The sequence below is a fragment of the Lynx rufus genome, unplaced genomic scaffold (genome assembly GCF_022079265.1).
Source record: "Lynx rufus isolate CCGP_SWC_20201006 ecotype Redwood Valley unplaced genomic scaffold, mLynRuf1.p SCAF_10, whole genome shotgun sequence".
Lineage (NCBI taxonomy): Eukaryota > Metazoa > Chordata > Mammalia > Carnivora > Felidae > Lynx > Lynx rufus.
This window is the reverse complement of record NW_025814824.1, coordinates 58,610,455-58,629,037: the sequence shown is the minus strand read 5'-3', so window position 1 is coordinate 58,629,037 and position 18,583 is coordinate 58,610,455. Positions and strand designations below refer to the sequence as shown.

Here is an 18,583-nt window from a genome sequence, read left to right as displayed (position 1 = left end):
TAGGGAGACAGAAACATGAGCTGATTTCTATCCGGGCTGTGAAACATAAGCCCCTACTCCATGGGTGCCAAGCTCCCAGGAGCCCTCAGTCAGTGAGCACAGCCTCCTCACATCTTATCTCTACCGGGATATCCTCTGCCCCCTTCCTCATCCTCCCAAGCACAAATCTTGGCTCAGATGCCACCTCCTCCCTCCAGGAAGCCTTCCCTGACCCCCCATTTAGTACCAGATGACTTCTGTCTCTTGGCCCCCACCGCCTGCCGTTTGGGGTTCTCTTAGGGCACTTTCCCAGGCTGGTATCATAGCTGCATCTCTAGGCTTTGTCTCCCTGCCAGAGGATGGCTCCCTTGAGGGCTGAGATTGGGTTCCCTTATGGGGCTAAGCTTGGACTCAGAGCACCAGAAAAGATGGCTGGATGCTTGAGCCAAGAGATGCAGCCTAGCCCGGTATCCCTCTCTGTACGCATCTTGTCCTTTTAATTAAGCACATGGCTTCCTTCTCCTGTCCTCACTCCCTGTCCTCATCAGCTGACATGAGATGCTTGCTGTGCAAACATTGCGATCTCATTTGGGATCTAGCCGCTTGCTCGCTCCGACCTAGTGCTTGGACTCGGCACAATTTATTGAGCCCATTGCACAGATGAACTGAGGAGGTCACACAGCTGGCAAGTGGCGTAGCCCGAGCTGGTGCCTGCACATTACCTTCTGTGTCATTTAAACACTTCCAAGCCTGGGCCTCTCTCCTAGGGAGTCATTCATCTTTTTAATGGCTCCTGACTCAGTGTTGGGCACTGTGGCCTCCATGGTGGACACGGCATGGTGGCCCCCTTTGACTTCCCTCAGGGTGTTCTGTCTCCCAGGCCCCAGGCCAGGCACGGAAGGCAGCATCGGATGCCCTGAGTGGGCCAGTGACCACCCTTTACCAACAGGTCATCAAGGAGCGGCTGTCTTCTTTGTACTTGTTTATTTTGTCCCTTTCAGTGAAATGTCCACTTTTATCCGTTCATTTCACAAGTGTTCATATTGTGCCTGCTAAGTGCTCTAGGTACTGGGGACACAGCGATGAACAGGATAGACAAAAACCTCTGCCCTCATGAGTGACATCTTCTAATAAGAGAAAGAGAATAAGTAAATAAGGAAAATAAGCAGCATGTTGCTAAGTGCTCTGGTGGATAATGAAGCTGGGTAAGGGGATAGAGAGTGAGGCGGGGAGGGGGTGGGGAGTACATGCTGGTTTCTGGAGGGTGGTCATAATGATGAAATGACATTTGAGGAGGGAGGAGTGAGCCAACATCTGGGGAGGAACTTTCTAGAGAGAGGGAACGGTGGATGTGAAGATCCGAAGCAGGGGTGTGCTTGGCATAACTGAGGGACAGCAAGGAAGCCAGTGTGGCTAGAGCTGACCGAGTGGAGGAGAGTGGGAGGAGGGGAGACGGGAAGGCCGGGCTGCAGGGCAGGGCACCCAGATGCTGAAAGGCCTTGTAGGCCATGATCCACTGTGGATTTTGCTGGGAGTGAGATGGGGCAGCCCAGTACGTCTAACGGGGAGCTTCAGAGGTGTGTTTTGCCCCCGGCCACCAGTGAGTCGCTAAATTCGGCAGATTTTCGCTCCTGATCGTCTCCTGAGCCTGGCTCTGAACTGGGTAGTCATTCCCGTCATCAGCTCTCTCCTGGGCTGGGACCATCGTCTGGCCCCGGAGCCTCTGTCACATCTCCCTCTGATGAGGTCTGTACACTGTGGCCAGATCAGACCATATGAACCCCTCCACCCCATAACCCTTCTGTGCCAGGCATGAATTTTAAGTATATTAATATAATCACACAAGGGCCCAACTATTTGGAAAACAGACTGGGGGGATCTGGGATGTGGGGCTTGGGGTTACTGGAAAGTGGACTGTCATCTGGTGGGTAAGAGAGGCAGTGTGCTGCAGGGAGAGGCCCAAAAGCCCTTTCCCCCACCCTCAGCGAGCCCCTAGTCTCAGCCCTCTCTCAGGCCTCAGCAATGGCTCCCCCCAGAGGCGCCTACTTTATTTATAGCTTCTCCCCAGCTCCCCGCGGGTAGAGGAAAAGTCCATTAGTGTGTTTGCCGACTCTGCCAGCTCTGAGCAGATGCAAGGCTTATTTGCAAACTGTCATTGCCCTGGCCTCCTCCAGAGACCCGCATGCTGGGCTCAGCCTTGTGGCTCCAAGAACCACCTCCCCCAGGCAGACAGCCGGGCAGAGCCCCTGTCCCCTGATTTCCCAAAGCACAGAATCTTGGCTTGCAGTTGGGAAATTTAAATTAAATGCCATGAAGGAACCATAACAGTACACTGGGCCATGTTGACAGTGGAGAATGAGGTTCTCTCTGTTGGTAGGAGCCCATTGGCTTGGCACAAATCAGAGAGGTATCTGGAGAAAGTGTGGAGTCCTGAGCTGAGCCCCTGGGATCCAAGTTTGGGTTCCGGTTGGGCTGCTGAGTGTCTTAGTGACTTTGGACAACTGTTTACTGCCCTCTGGGCCTCAGTTTCGAAGCTGTACGTGAAGCTGCAGACAATCTTAGGATCCACCCTAAGCTCTAAAATTCTCGGACGTGTGATTTGAAGATGTTTCTTTCATCCAAGTAGTCGAAGACAGTGGTGTGCCCAGAATGTCTTGGCAATCCTGAAATTGCCCGGAGGTTGGCAGAGGCACTCAGGAGCTGAGTCCCTAGGCCTCTTAGTCTCACCTGTCCTGATAACGCTGCTGTGTGACCTCGGGCAAACCACCTTCCCCCTCCGTGAGCCCATTTTCTCATCTGTAAAATGGGAATGATAATCACTTGCTCAACTCTTCCGGCTCTTGTGAGAGGCAGATAAACTGAGGAATGTGAAAGGTCGGCGAGAACATATGCTTGAGTGGCGGCTGTTACTATTGCTGTTGTGGTTACCATTTTTGGATGTGCCTTACCCGGTGTGGGCACGCGCACTTTCCAGTATCACATAAGCACATGCCCCTTCTGAGTGCAGTTGACGGTGGTTCCATGCAGAATGGAGAGCCCTCTTAGAGTTTGTGCTTAGAGTTTGCTCAGTTCCATGCCATCCTGAGTCCCCCATCGACGTGCATGTGTTTGGTGGAAAAACACACCACAGATCCGCACAAAAGCCTCTTGAGTTCTTTTCAACTGGGGCAGGAGATGACACACATTGGCAGACAGAGGCTGATCTCTGTGTATCCAAGAGGAGTCGAGCCAGTGCGAGTATATCTAACAGGTCAAGCTCTGAAATGAAGAAGCAATAAGCCAGTGAAATGGTACTATCACCGAAACATGATTGATCAATTGAATTCTATCAGAGACAGTGGACAGTGAGATTAACTCAGGCCTGATAGGTTCAATGAGTTAAAGCATGATGTTCATTTCAGCTTCATTTCACCAGTCTTTGCTTGTGAAATTGGTCAATCAATAGAGGTTGAAGATCATATATATATATATATATCGGGGACCATCTTATGGGGAATATAATCTCAGTAGTTGGCTCCTGGCTGGGGCTGCCTGCCTCGGGTAATGGAGACAGAACAGGGACTCCATCAGCCCCATCGAAATGGCCTGATATCTTCTCCAAATGAAAAGTATTTTTGGATCTCTGATGATTTATCTTTTTTTCCTCCCTCTCACTTTGATCTATGACAAAACCCATACCCATCTTGGAGAAATATAGTGATTTCTCTTGAAAACATTTGTGCGATGATCAGATAGATACACTTCAAAATATGAACCTTCTTTTTAGTTATATTGTCCTTGGAAAAAAATAAAGACAGTAATTTAAAAACTCAAGTGGGGGTAATGCAAAGATATCAGTGTAAATATGATTTTTAAACCCTTTTATTTATTTATTTCTGTGCCGCGGGGATGGGGGACAGACTGCTGTGTGTGTGAAAGCCAAAAAAGGGGACGCATGCACAAGGAGTCCTTCCAGGTATAATTAAAATGAAGCCTTTAGCATTCTTTAATCTCATCTAAAAGCACAACTCATAGAAACAAATCACCCTTTTGCTGCTAGTAATATTTCATTTGCTTTGGAATATTTTCACCGTGGTGGTTAACATCTTCCCTCATTAGTGTGCCTATTTCTGTAAGGTGGAGGAATCAGGTACTACTGTGCAAGGTAATGGACTTGGACAGTATGGATTAGAGAAAACAGACTTGTCCTGTGGCAGTGCACTGGGTATTCCTTCCTGCCTATTCGTTGAGGTCATCTTGATTTAATTAAGCACAAAGAAATCCCATCTCTTCGTACCAACACCATGAGAGCTTCAATTATGTATTTGTGCTGTTTGTACATCACAGGATATATTAGGGTCTGGATAATGGATAGCAGCGCTGAGCAGCTAGACAGAGAGGAGAGAGCCTTGCACACTTTGCCCTCTTCCCCCTCCCCCAATTCCTGCATTCCAGTCCTACTGAATTATAGCCATTTCCCAAACACCGTGTTTTCTCGTGCTTCTGGGCCTTTGCATATGCTGTTCCCTCTAGGTGGAATGCACTTCCTTCCTCTCTCCACCCCTTTCTTTGGCTAACTCCTTCCTATTCTTTCTTAAGTCTTGGGCTCCATTTTTCCCACGTGGCTTTTTGGATCACCCTTGCCCCAGTCTGGATTAAGTGGAGTGGTTTAGTATAGGCTTAGGAGCAGACTCTGGAGTTAGACTGCTTGGGTTTGGATCCCAACTCTTCCATCTCTTAGCTGTGTGGCCATGGGCAAGTTACTTAACCTGCCCGCACCTCAGTTTCCTCATCTGTAAAATGGGAGGGGGAAATAGCAGACTTAACATTATTGGGTTGTTATGGGGACTAAGTGGGTAAGGTGCTTAGAATAGTGCCTGGCACGGAGCAAGCTCTGTATAAGGACTGCCAACCACCATTTGGCTCCCGGGGCTGTCTCCGCTTCTTCGGCTCCCAGCACTTACTACATTGGAATTATTCACTCCTCTACCTCGTCCACTCAAGGGCAGGGGGGTGACTTAAACCCCTCTCTAATTCAGGTGCCACACTCACAGCCAGACCGCCAGCAGGAGTTTGGTGCATGTTGCTCAGGAATGAATGGGTCCATGAGGCTTGGAACAGGAATCAGGAGTCTTGTGTTCCCAGGCTCAGCTCACTTTGGACTTGCCTTCTGGCCCTGGACAAATCCCTTTGCCATCCTGGAGTGTGGAATTGTCGGTCCCTTGGGGCCTTTCGCTCACTGACAGCCTATGACACATTGGGTAACACACGGCACAATCAGATTCACTCTGGTCGAACCCGAACGTATTTGGCAATTTTACAATTTTGCGTTTTCCTTCTCTGAGAAGAAAGATTGAGTGAAACTAATGGCTGAATAATGGTAGTTCCAATGGAATTTTCCTCCACGCCACTTTGATTTTTCTCAGTCTGCGGCCCCACTTTAAGATGGTATTTATACAATCACCCAGAACATCGATTTTGGTTTGGCGCTGCCACGGGATATTTCCAGCCCTGCCATCCTGGTCCCCAGCACAGGGCCTGGCTCGTAGTAGATGCTCTAGAAATGTCCTCAGCTGAATCTTATTGTCTGTGCCAGGAATCCCATCCCCCTCATCTTCTCATTTTGTCTCCTCTCTTTATCTGGGGTCTGGCTCGGATGGCCCCTCCTGCAGGACCCCCTCCCTGTTGTTAGTCATCTCTGGGTCACCCTTAGCATCCAGACACCCCCATGCAGAGTAGAAGAATTAATGGCGTTGTGTTGTTGTTGCTGGGAGCTTAGAGCTCAGCTGAGTTTAAAATTTAAAAGTTTATGAACTGCCTCAGGTCTTTCTTAGAAGTAGTTTAGAACATAAGGCCTTAGTTGTTTCACTCTTTCCTTCTCCGGATCACTGATGTCATGGAGGTCACTCCCGAAGGTTTTCTCCCTAGTTCTCTGATGACGCCAGAGACTGTCCTGCTGCCGAGTTCCCCAAGTCATTCAGGCCTGCATCCCCTCAAGTCTTCCTAGGTTATGCATTCAATCAACAAACCTTGATTAGCATCTCCTGTGCTTGAGGTGAGTCAGACGTGGCCTCTGTCCTCAGAGAGCTCATACTCTTAGCAGGGAAGGAAAGAAAGAATAATCCTAGAAATGGCTTATGCTTTTTCAGCACTTACTGTGTACCAGGTACTATGCTAAGCATTTTACACGTACCCTCATCCCATTCTTTTGTCAACCCCAGGTCTCTTTATTGTCCTATTTTACAGATGGCAAAATCGAGGATATCATAGGCTTGTAAGATACAGAGTGAGGATTTGCGTCTGGGCCTGAGTTTGGGGTGCCCAGGCTTCCCTGGTGTGTGAGCCACGTCTACCACAGTCCTGGCTTCACTCTAAGACATGTTAATAGGTATACACGCATTTGCTGTGGCCTTGAACAAGATACTTCATATCTTTGCCAGCTGTGAAATGGGGACCGGCCTCACAGGATGTGTTGTAAGGAGTAAAGTGTAGGCCAGAGTGGTGGCTTGTGCAGCTTGCTGAGGAGACCCAGAAGAAAGGGCAGGTAGTTCAGCCTTTGGATCTGGAGGCAGGCTTCAGAGAGGAGGTGGTTTTTAGGCTGAGCCTTAATGGGCAGGAGTGAAGGCCAGCCGGCGGAGGGAACGGAGCGAATGGTGGCATCGGGGAGTGCCGTGAAGGGACACTTGAGGAATGAGGCGTACCCTGCTGGGATGACATTGTGGAGTGACTGAGGGGTGCCTGTGACTGCAGGGGCAGATCATGAAGGCCCTGAAGTCTTGGACTTTGTCTTGAGGAAGCCTCGGAAGGGTTTCCCTGGTGAAAGTGATGGTGACAGTGACTAACACTCTTTGGACATTAACTTTGCACCAGGCACCGTGCTAAGCACGTTCCTGGAGATTATCTCATTAATCCTTACCAAAGCCCCAGGGATTGTCCTGCAGACCTTTGTGCCAGTTTGCAGATGAGGAAATGGAGGGCATTAGTTTTAGTGGCTGACCTGAAGGGTAAAGGGAGGTGGAAAGAACACAGCAGAGAAGAGGCCTAGGTACACATCCCAGCTGAGCGACCTCAGTTACTCAACCTCTCTGAGCCTGATCCGCCAAGACCCAGCTCTGCCCCATCTTCACTGGGGGAGGCAGGCCTGGGAGTGTGGTGGGTGTCAGAATATCAGCGTGGGTCAGAGGCAGCAGACTGGCTGGGTGTCACTACCACGGAACCCTGCAGGCCAGATGGGGAGAGGACTTTGGGCCCTGGGGTAAGGGTAGGGGGCATTGTAGTGCATACAGCAGTAATGGGATCTGGGACTTATTCTCACAAATTCAAAAAGATTAAGGGTAAGTGTATCCTAGTGAAGAAGAGATTTCTTCCTCTCTCTGACTTGCTCCCAGAAGCTCCCAGCAGCCCCTTGCTCTTCACATGTCTGTTCCTAAACCAAGTATTGGCAAAGAGAATGGGATCCCCTGGCTAGGCGTGGGCAGTTGCTTAGGGGTGGAATGGATACTGCACGGGGATACCCTGAAAAGACTGTACAAAACAACCAAAATGGGAAAATAAGTTAATGGTTATTTAATAGTATTTAGTAGACAAAATCTGGGTGGATTTTGGAGGAGAAAATGGTTAGAAATGACTGACTCAGCCTCTTTAGTTTGTTGATGGGGCCCCTGAGACCCAGGGAGGGCGAGAAACTTGCCTGGGCTCACACAGCAAGTAAGGGCAGAGCTGGGGCTAGAACCCAGGTCTGCTGGCTCTCAACCCTTTTCCCACTGGGCCCTGCCACTGCCCTGCCATGCAGAGGGGCAGCGGCGAGGACAGAGGAGGTTCACTAAGGGCTCTGGCTTTGGCTGGGTTTGTAGAGAAAGAGGACCCAAGAAAGGCTGAAAACTGACCCACGGGTTCCAGCTTCCTTTCCTGGGGCTCCTAGGCCTTTGGCTACTGTTACATCCCAAAGGCCACGATACCAGAAGGGATTATGGAGATTCCTGTTTGTTTTTATTTTTTTTTTCCTCCCAGTGAGCATCTGCAGACATAAAGTACATGATGATTTTTAAAGAAACAAACCAGAACCCTTCAAGAAAAATGCAAAACCTCCGAGTCTTCTGTGCTCTGAAGAAAACGCAATGGGTTTATGATCTTTTAAGACACACAAGAGACAGCTTTCTCTTGACAGATGGGAATCTGAGGCTATTTTGCTTCCTCCCCCTTTCCGTGACCAGACCCGATTGTGTAAAGCTTTTAGCTTCAAAGCCGGGTTGTGAATAACATTGGTTTAACCTGAAATTTAAAGCCAGCATTTCTCTGCTCCCCGAGACGGGGCTTCCTGCCCCTTGCTCCCCTGAAGCTAGCTTCCAGAATGTTAATTCTACGAGCCATGGTTGACTAAGCCCAGCACTGGGTCTATTACATATTATTTGATTTGGAGTAGAAAAAAAGATTTAAAGATACCATGCCCCCTGTATACCTTTGTACTTTGCCCATGTCTATCCATATATTTAAGCATACCATTCACATTGCAAGTTCAGATTTTTCTCCCTGGAATAAAATCGGTCCGAGCATTTCTGTAGCTTGTCTCCAAGACCACATTCCCCAACGAAGTCAGACAGCATCTTTGCAGCACAGATGAGAAATGCTATGGAAACTTCCACTGGAGGCTTGGAGGTTCAGACCTGCCCTTGTGCCAGGGATGATTTTCGGATATTCATTTTTATAGCTGTCTCTTAGCATACAATTGGTTTGTTTGGCTCATACTCACTGTGTACCCACTACGTGTGGCTCCCAGAGGCAGGTCAGCTGTGTCCCTGGCCGGAGAATTATGCATCTTTTTGTCAGAGTATTTATCTTGGTTGACACGTGCGCCTTTTCTGGTCTGATTATTTTTCAATTAACATTTCCCTCCTCCACTGAACATAAGTCCATGAGGGCAGGGCCAGCGCGGCTTTTGCCCATCGTTGTATGCCGGCATTAGCACGGCACCTGCTCACTGAGGTTGGTTAAGAGAAGAATGAATGATTGAATGAATGAGGTCAGATAGAGAGGGATGCTGACATTTGCAGACCGGACCTGCGGAATGAGAGTGGTTGTCACAGGTATTCCTGACTTGTTCATTTATCCCATAAATACTCCCCATGGAGCAGACAGAGATGAATTAACTGGGGCTTCCCCTTGAGGCGGCTAATAGCGCAGTGTCAGAGTAAAGAGCCCAGGGGGCTTGACACCTGAGAAAAGGGAGAAAGTGGTCAGAGCCCAGAGAGTGGGAGATGAAGCAGCTGGGGCAGGAAGGAGGGCATCCTGGAGGAGGTGGCACGCCTGCTCACAGGCTGTGTCTGTCCTAGTAACAGGGTACACATGTCAACGAGGAACGGTTTACCTTCCATAGGAGCATGGTGGGCGACCTGTGAGTGACAGCCTGACTCCAAGCATCACATTCAGATGCCCACAAGTGCAAATTTCACGTGGCCAGCCCTGAGTCTTTCCAAAAGATGAGTCTTGGGAGCAGGGCTTCGAAAGAACAGCCTGATCTAAAGGAACTAGCATTTCAGGTCCTGGGACTGAGAAGTGTGGAGGGTGATTGTTCCCCAGCCCCTCCTGTGGTCCCTGCACTGCTCCCCCAGCAGGACTCAGATCTTCCCCGTGGCCTTCTGTGGGGTCCGGGGCTGCTAGGCCATCCCCAGCCTGCCTCTCCATGGTCCCCTGGGGTCTCTTCCCCTCACCATCTCTCCCCCGGCCTTTCGATTCCTCATGTCTAAGCCTTTGTAGGCGGTCTCCTCTGCCTGGCATGCCCTCCCCACCCCCACCCTCTTTGCACTGCTGACCCTTGTCCTCTACTCTCACTTCAAGCATGACTTCCCCTTGGAAGACTTCTCTGGCTCCTCCCCATGCGGTCACACCCCTTCCCCATTCATTATCCATAGTCCTATGCATATATTTCTGGACCCTTTTTCTACTTGGCAGTAATCACAGTTTGTAGCCGTATGTCTGTGGGAGTACTTGGCTACAGTGGCTGCCCTTTCTAGTTTGGAAAGAGGGGCCTGTCTTAGTCATCACTGGATCCTCTGTTGTTTTTTCTAAACATCACTTGGTGCAGAGTAAATACTTCATCAATACTTGTTAAATGGGTGATTATACGTGTAGAAGTGTCCCCAGCCTCCTAAGGAAATGACAGACATTAGGCATCTGCACTAGGTGACAGGGTAGACCTACCTCGCCCCCCTTCCTAATGGAGAAAGCAGGGGTGCTGGAGGGGCAAGGGCAGCAGCAGGGTCATAGGTCAGGGCACATGCCTGGAGAGGTGGTCTTTCCAGCTTGCCGTCTTCCACGAGGAGTGTCTGGGTCACCAGGACAGCCAGGACCCTCTCCCAGGCTTGGCCCATGGGTGCTGTGGTTGGCTTTCGGAAAGCCAGAGTGGGATGTAGTGAGTCTTCCTAGATGGCCAGGGCCCTGCCAGGCTGTCTGTGCCTGGAGTACCTGAGCTGTCCTCAGGAAGATAGGACTCCAAGGATCCCCAGTGCATATACCTGAGTTGGCCCTGTGCCCTGAGCCTTTACTCTGTGCTGGGACCTACTCAGTGACCAGGTGGTGACCTTGCCCACAGGGGTCCTCAGCAGAGCCACCCTCAGCTCCCTTAGTGGGGGTGAAGTTCTGCCCTTCCAGAACTATGGGCTGTGCAAAGAACCCAGCCTATGAATCCCACGGGGGAGGGATCGAGCCTGAGGACATCTGTGGGAGGACAGCCTGGCTGGTACATATAGTGGAGCAGACTGACTTGGTGGTGGGGGGGGGGGGAGGTGGACACTGTCCAACTGGGGGCAGAGCAAGACCTGGGTGGGAATTATCAGGAAGGAGCCTTCATGAGGAGTTTGGGGCCTGGCTGGCAGGATGGGGCTGGGGAGTATCAGTGAAGTTGGTGGGCAGAGAGACGTCTCTTACGATCAGATGTGGTTCCTCTGACAGGGAGAAACTTGACGGGAGCACTGGGGATCCCGGGCAAGATCATACTTGAGCAGGAGTGACTGGGGCCAGGATGACAGGCCAGAGCAATAGCTGAGGAGGAGCATGATGAGCTGTCCTCGTGAGTGTGTGTGCGTGTGTGTGTGTGTGTGTGTGTGCGTGCGCACGTACATGTATCTTTGATCCTTTGATAATAGGGTTATTTGGCAGATGCCAACCAATGGGAGAGCACAGACAGGGCTGTGAGCTCCCACATTCTGCTAGTCTTGCTGTCCTTGTAGGAATAGCCCCCATGGGGATGGGCCATGATGGAAAAAGGGACTCTGAGGATGATGTCCTACGGACAGGAACAGGCAGGGACCGGTCTTGTGGAAGACTAATGTCCCAGGTTGCCAGTGGAGGCGCCCCAACTCTAGGCTGGGGGACATCAGCCAGAGAGCCCAGCTTTCATCGTGGTCCATGTGTTGGGGTGTGTGGTCATTCAGGCTGTAACCTAGCCTGTGGTATCCTCTTGGATACAAATGGAGCTGGGATCTGTTTTCTCAAGGGGCTTTATGAGCTGCCTCTGAAGGCCCTTCCCGTAGAGGAAGGTGCTCTGAGCTGTCAGCCTCCATGGAGGAAACTGGAAAGCCAGCATTCGTGTGAACACCCAAAGCTGGTGACTTCGCTCAAGTGTCAGACCCTGCATTGCATTTGCCCCCAGATAGGACAGTTAGGGAGACACCAGCTTTTGGCTCATCTCAGTGACACAGCTTCCCACTGCTTCAAGCTCCTTGGTTGGGCCTCCTTCCTCACACGAGTGGGGCTCTGACATGATGGATGAAGTCTGGGGCAGCATGTGCTGGCAGAGGGGGATGTAGGAGAGAATCAGGCAAGGCCTGTGTGAGGGCCAGTGAGAGATCTGACAAGCGCTGGTTTCCCTTGGGCTCCCCAGTGGCAAAGGCAGATGCCTCACCTCTGGGCCTGACGCCTCACCTCTGGTCAGCCCTGCATGAGCAACCGGGTCCTACAGGGCCCTGGGGGATGCACGGCCCTCGAGGCCATTTCCTTGCTTGAAACTTTTGCCCTCCTTGCTGTGTCTTTCACTTTGAGTGGTTCAAGCTCAAGGCTCACAAAAAATATTTCTTCCCGTTTTCTTTTTTATTGGTAATTCATAATATTTTCTTTGAAATGTAAGCATCGTCACCAGAGATGGTGACAGTGTGGAGAGCTAACAATATAGAACACATACAGAATTTAACCCTTGGTAATTCGTGTTTTTGAGTAAGTGGTACCTTTAAAGTTCTGCAGTAACACAAAACATAAAACAAAAAAAGCATCCCCCCCTTCACCTCTATCCACTTAGTTCCCACCTCCCGGAAAGGAATGGGTAAGTGCTCTAAATGTTTCTCATGGTGCCCTCCAGAGTTCCTTTTGTATATGCATACACAAAATGCGTGGGAAGTCTTATTTTCTTCCTCTTATTTTTTACACAAAAGGTTATACGTTATACATGCTGTGCTGTACCTGGTTTATTTTTCATAGGACGGTGTATCCAGAAGATCTTTCTGTATCAGTTCACGGTGGGAGTCCTTGTTCCCTTTTGCAGCGGCTCACCGTGTGAGCACGCCGTAACTCATTTAACCAGCCCCTGCAAATAAATTCATGTGTTGTTTCCAGTCTTTTGCAACTAGAACCTTGCACGCATATCACTTCCCGTACGTGTGAGTCTAGTGGTAAAAAAACATTTCCAGAGGCGCAACTGTGTCATCAAAGGATATGTGCATTTGTGACTTTGATGGATTTTGTCAAGTTGTGTATCGTGGGTGTGTGACCGGTGGGCTCCCACCAGAATTGTACGAAAGTGGTGTCCTTCCCCACAGGCGTCCTGGCACGGTGCTTTAGTGACTGGTCATGTGATGTAGTGGCAGATGTTCTGGGTTAAGGGCTTCGGCTCTGGGACAAAACCGTACCTCCACGGGGTGGGGGAATCTTCATTATAGAAGAAGAAGTGGCACCTGGTACTTAAGCCTTCCAGTCAACCTGAGCTCTCATCTTCAGGTGAATGACTTTAATTCCTCGGGTCTCAATTTTCTCATCTGCAAAATGGGGAAAATAATGTTACCTACCTTGGGGTTGTTGTGAGTTTTAGGTGAGATGATGCATGTAGAAAAGGCTTCACATGGTGCCTGGCAGGTGGCTACGGGAGGCTGGCTCTGCACTAACCAGCAGGGTAACCTTGACTGAGGGCCCCCTTGTCTGAGTCCCTGTCTGTTTCCCCTCTCGTCAGGGAAGGAGCTGGGCTTGTGGGTCTCTCAGGCTGTCTTCTCTCACCAGCTGACGTGACTTTCTTTAGCAACTTGTGTAACCTGCCCCCCCCCCCCCCTTTTCCTCTCTCATGCTCATCAAAGGTATTCAGGAGTCTCCGGTGCCGAACGGCCACTCACTGCCAGGCAGAGACTTCCTCCGGAAGCAGATGCGGGGAGAACTGTTCACGCAGCAGCAGCTGGAGGTGCTGGACCGCGTGTTTGAGAGGCAGCACTACTCGGACATCTTCACCACCACAGAGCCCATCAAGCCCGAGCAGGTACGCCCCACGGCTCCCTGCCTGCCGTACCCCCAGCCAGACGCAGACCTGGGGGGGCCCTCCCGAAGGCGTTTGGCGGGGTGTGGGCGGGAATGCCGGGTTCTACTCAGAGGCGGGCTTCTCGTTCTCGGCCCGACTTGGACAGTTGCAGCGTCCCCTAAGGTCAGGAGGACTTGTCTGGGGTTCTGGCAACTTCTTGCCCTGGTTCCTCTGTTTCCCTGGCCAGCCTGTGGGGTGGGGGCGTGGGGGCGGGGTGGGGCATGGTCACATGACTTGTCTGGCTGCTCTGCTTTTGCTGAATGGCGTCCTTTCCCCAGGCTCTCGGCACAGAGCTGGTGTCATGACCTTCTGGGCCACTGGAGGTGGTCTTGGGTCACCATCCTGCCAGTCAGGATGAAGATGGAAATACGGTCACAAAGCACGTTATAGCGGTGCCAGCGTGTACCCCACCATCAGCCCACGCGTCAGCTCGCCCTGGCATGCTTTTAGAGACCGAATCCAAGAGTCTGGAGAGGGGGAAGTGTCTCACTGGACAAACTCCCAGCCGGGTCATTTGCAAGACAGGGAGAGAAGTAGAAGGATGACCCCTTGCTGACCGTGGACAGACAAGCAGTCACTGTCTTAGCTATGGGACCAGAAAGATCTGCCCAGTGAGAGGCTTCTGGGGCCTGGATAAGGTCCCTAAGTACCAGATGCAACTCGAGAGACTATTTCCTGATGCCCAGTCTGGGCTGGTTACCTGGCAGGCATAGGCGGCTCAGATATGGTCCCCGCCTGCCGAGAGCTCCCATCTGGTGGGCAAGTCAGAGACCTAGCTAGCTGATCCTGGTGCTGAGGACTGGCCTCGCTGAGCTTCCTTTACATGCTAATTAGATGGGGCTTCTGAAGTTTTCCCATAGAGCCAGTCAAAACCCTGCAGGCTGTGTGCACAAGCTCCCACGGAGGGGAAAGGGACCAGAGGGGATGTTGAGTAGGGAGGAGTGAGCAAAGCCTCCAGGGCCACCATCCTATGACAGTCTAGCTGTCTGAGCAGTTCTTGTGAGGGCTCTCACAGACCATCTAGCCACTTTGTTTTCATATGGAGAAACCGAGGCCCAGAGAGGCAGAGACTTGTCTGAAGGCCACACGGCAAGTCATGTATTCACTCAACAAACACCAAGGAGTATCACCTGTGTGCAAAGCATGGAGCCAGGCACTAGGTACTGTGAGTGAACAAGACAGGCTTGGACCTGCCCTCAGGGAACCTATAGATATGTGGAAGAATCCCATAAGTAAGAATAACCCCAAAGGTCATGGATTACAGATGTGCTGGGTGCTGAGGTTCTCTGAAAGAATAAAGCACAAGCTGAGCCAGCCTGGAGGCCACCATGGCTTCTGGGGGGAAATGCTTTTATGCTGAGCCCTGAGGGGTAGGGCAGGACAGGAGAAGGGACACGGGGTGGGGGGGAATGTGCCTGGCAGAGGCAACAACAAGGGCAGGGGCCTCGAGGTAAGAGGGGGCACGGCAAGGTGAGGAATGGAAAGAGGGCCAAGAGAACCACTGTGCCTGGGCTTCAGGGCGTGGGGGCGTGGGAGTGTTGGGGAGATGGGCCAGGTCTCGTACGCTGTGGTCAAGATTTTGGTCTTTCTTCTACACGTAAAGTGTCCCGTGGGAATGAGGTGGTCCTGTGGGCTGGACAGAGCTGATCCCACACACTTTAGACCTTGAGCTTTCAGGTAGAGTCTGTTTCTATCACATACAGCCTCTCTCCCTGCTCAGAGCCCTTCTGAGAGGTGGCCAAAGCCACGTTCCGTCTGACACAGGAGGAGAAAGAAAAGGAGCCTTCCTTGGATGAAGCCTACCTTTCCCTCCAGAACTGGGGAGAAAATGTATCTTCTAACCATCGACAAGATCACATGATTTGAGAGACTAGCAGAGGGTACAGAGGCAAGCTTTCAACTCCCTCATTTTTTAGAGGCCCCGAGAGGGGACAGGGTTTGTCCAGGGTCACCCAGCAAGTGAGTGGAGAAGAGTGAGGGCCCAGGCTTCTACACTCAACCTGGTCTCTACTTCATGAAGCCTCCAGCACTTGTACTAAGTTCCTGTTTACTTCAGGCAGGCATTCAGTGTTAGAGACTGGATTTCCCTCGATTCTTAACGGAATTCAGAGTCTGCATCATTTTAGCTTCGAATGCCCAGGAAATCTGGGCAGAGACTGCAGGGCATCATAATTGGGAGGAGTCCAGAAGCCGTCCGTGTATTTCCTCACTTGCTTAGACATTCATATGTTCACTTATCCGACGTATTTCTCGCATGCTGCCTGTGAGGTTGGCACAGTGCCAGGCACCCAGGGGGACAGAGGGAAGAGTCAAGCGTCAACTCTGTCTGCCCACACTCTCTCAGGGGCCATGTGACATGGATCCAGAACCTGCAAGGCAAGGGAGAAGGTTCTGCGGGCGCTGATGAATGGGGAGGTTGCCTCATTTGGGAGCATCGGGGGAGGAGTTACAGAGGAGGCAACATTGAGGGACAGGTCCTGATAGGCCCCTGTAGAGATGCGGCCTGGTGGGGAGGAGACCGAGTTACAAACTCTGCAAGGGCCCTGTTCCTAACGGTCTTGCTGTGCAGTGTCCTTCAGAATGGCGCGGACACGACCGCGGGCCTGTGACTGTGTGGGCTCTGAGGCGGGGCCTGCAGGCGAGCGTGTGGCGGGATAATGACTGACTCAGTGCTTTCTGGTTAATCTGCTTCACCTCCCCGTAATGTGCCGTAATGAGGAGAGATGGAAGGTGAGGCCACGGGGCTGCCAGGCACACACACAGTCACTGGACTATGAATGACATACCCTCGCTCCTGGTTCCCAGTCACTGGACAAATGACAGCCAAAGCAAGGGGCCACAGACCGGGAAAGAGTGCGTGTCAAGGGTACAAGTTGCCGTACAAGGTTGACACGCAAGGGTATGAACCCCCTCGTGCCCACTCTCTGCTTTGCCTTGTGAGCCCCAGAGCAGCCTGGCACGGTGGTGGCACCGAGAAGGGGGCCTGGAGCTCCGGCAGCCGAGGGTGGCGTCTCTTCTATATGTGAGCAGACCTGTGTCTCCATGGCCTAGTGGCCTTGGTGGGGTCTTGCTGTCAGTTTCACTGAGCAGCCTATGGGGAAGAAAGAGCTTCATCTGGCTTTGGGGTTGAGGGAGTTGGACTTGAGTCCTAGCTCCGCCCTGTTGGGCAGGTGGCTTTTTCTCTGGACCTCAGTTCCTTATCTGTGGTAGCCGTAATTGTGATTTTGCCAACAACAACAATAGCACAGCAGCAACCCAACAACAGTGGTCGTCCCCACCTAAGCAGGGTACTGTACTGTTTTCAAAGCCCTTTCACATCCATTCTCCCCTTGGACTCACAATTTAAGTGCCTGCTGAACAGTGTGGGCAAGATTGGTAAGCTCCATTTCACAGATTGGAACATTTTTTCCCATTCACCCCATTTTCAGCCCAGGGAGCTTCCAGGACTTGTTGAGGCCACAGAGCTGGAACTTGACTTCGGGGTCTTCTGTCCTCATTCTGTGCTAGATGGCTGCATGGGCCTCCCTGTCCCCAAAAGATTCTAGGAGGGTTTTCTAACTGGCTGGTTCTGGGGACTGGCCTTTGGCAGCCGGAGTCTGCCTGTCATTCCAGAATCCTCAGAGTCTTTCCTCCCCATGGGCTCTGGTGGTCAAATCCTCCTGAATTGCCTACCCAGCCCAACCACTCATGGGAAGAACATTCCTTGTCGAGGCCAGGCTGGGGTCCTACCAGTCACACCCACACCCACCTTGCCGTTGTTCCCACCCAGATCTGCCCTGGGTGGGTAGGGCAGGCTTCCTGCTTTTATATGGAAACTTAGTAAACCCTTGGCCCTGGGTGTAATGTGTACATACTTCTGGGGCAATGAAACACTTCCTTTTCAAAATGGTTATTGAAAAAGCAATTCTGTTTTCCCTACATGTGGAGTGAGTAAAAATCACCCTGAAGGGGAAGAGGAAAAAAAAAAAAAAAGAAAAGAAAAGGAAAGAAACAAGTGCTGGTGGTGAGTGCGTTTTGAACAGTGGAATCTGTTTCAGTAAAACTCGCGGTGACGCTGTCGCCTGCCTGCTCCTAGCGGGAGCTGGTCCCTCCTCCGGCCTCGGCAGGAAGGCCGCCTCGGAGCTCAGCCTGCCGTATTTACTCTCGGCAGACTATTAACCAACACCAGGCTATTAATCTGGCTTTTGAGCCTTCACTAAAGCCCATAAAAGCTCACAGTTGTCAAATGGAGTTCATTTTAATTTCCTTTCAATCACAGTAAATTATTCAGGTGATAAATCAGCTGGAGCAGCCTCCTGGCTGTAATAGAAACCCTAATTCCTGGCTAATTATCCAGCCCATTGCTGCCAACAGATCAATACGGGCGCAAAATGGAACCGGCCCAGGGCCCTCCCTCCCATCGGGCCAGAGACAGAAAGACAGCTGGGGAAGGGGACGTGCTGCTGACCTCCCGGGAAGTTCAAAGGTCATGGGGGGTTAAACTGGGAGAGGGCCTGTCCCTTGTCTGAAAGAGAAAGCCACCAGAAATGCTCCCACTTGCTTATGCTGCTTTGCCCCCTGAATGGTGGTTTCTCTCCAGGCTGGTGGCCCTGGGCCGAGCATTGCCTATTCCTGTGGGTGTCCTACTCCTGAGTTTCTGAGCATAATTGAGCTTGATCATCAGAGATGGTCTGAACACCTACCTGACTCAGAAAAAGGGCTGGGACTGTAGGGAAAAAGATGAGGTGCTGGACATGCTTCCTTTCTTCAAGGAGCTCGTTTTCCTCTGTAGTGGGTCCGTGCCCATCAGAAGGAGGTGAGGTACGGAGAGGAGGGACTGAGGAGACCAGTGTGCTGGGCTGAGGAAGGGGGAAGGCTTCCTGGAGGAGGTGCCGTTAGTGCTGTGTCTTGAGGGATGGGCAGAATCTAGATCTGTGGAGATGGTAGAGATGGCCGGAGGGGACATTCTAGGCAGAAGGACAATGTGGGCAAGGGCATGAAGCAGTGTGAGATAGCAGGGAACTGTGGGCCGGTCTAAGTAGTTGAATGGAGGATGGGTGAGAGGCAGTCTGGACAAGAGGACTGGAGAAGTAGTGG

At 51.5% G+C, this 18,583-nt stretch overlaps 1 protein-coding gene across 2 annotated transcripts in view; it reads left to right on the top strand.

The window, feature by feature from the left end:
• PAX5 (paired box 5) overlaps positions 1 to 18,583 on the top strand; it is a 191,661-nt gene that overhangs the window by 50,140 nt on the left and 122,938 nt on the right. For both annotated transcript variants that reach the window (XM_047066368.1, XM_047066362.1), the window contains exon 6: positions 13,293 to 13,468. In XM_047066368.1, coding sequence (XP_046922324.1) covers positions 13,293 to 13,468 — 176 coding nt within the window. The remainder of the gene's footprint in view (positions 1 to 13,292; positions 13,469 to 18,583) is intronic.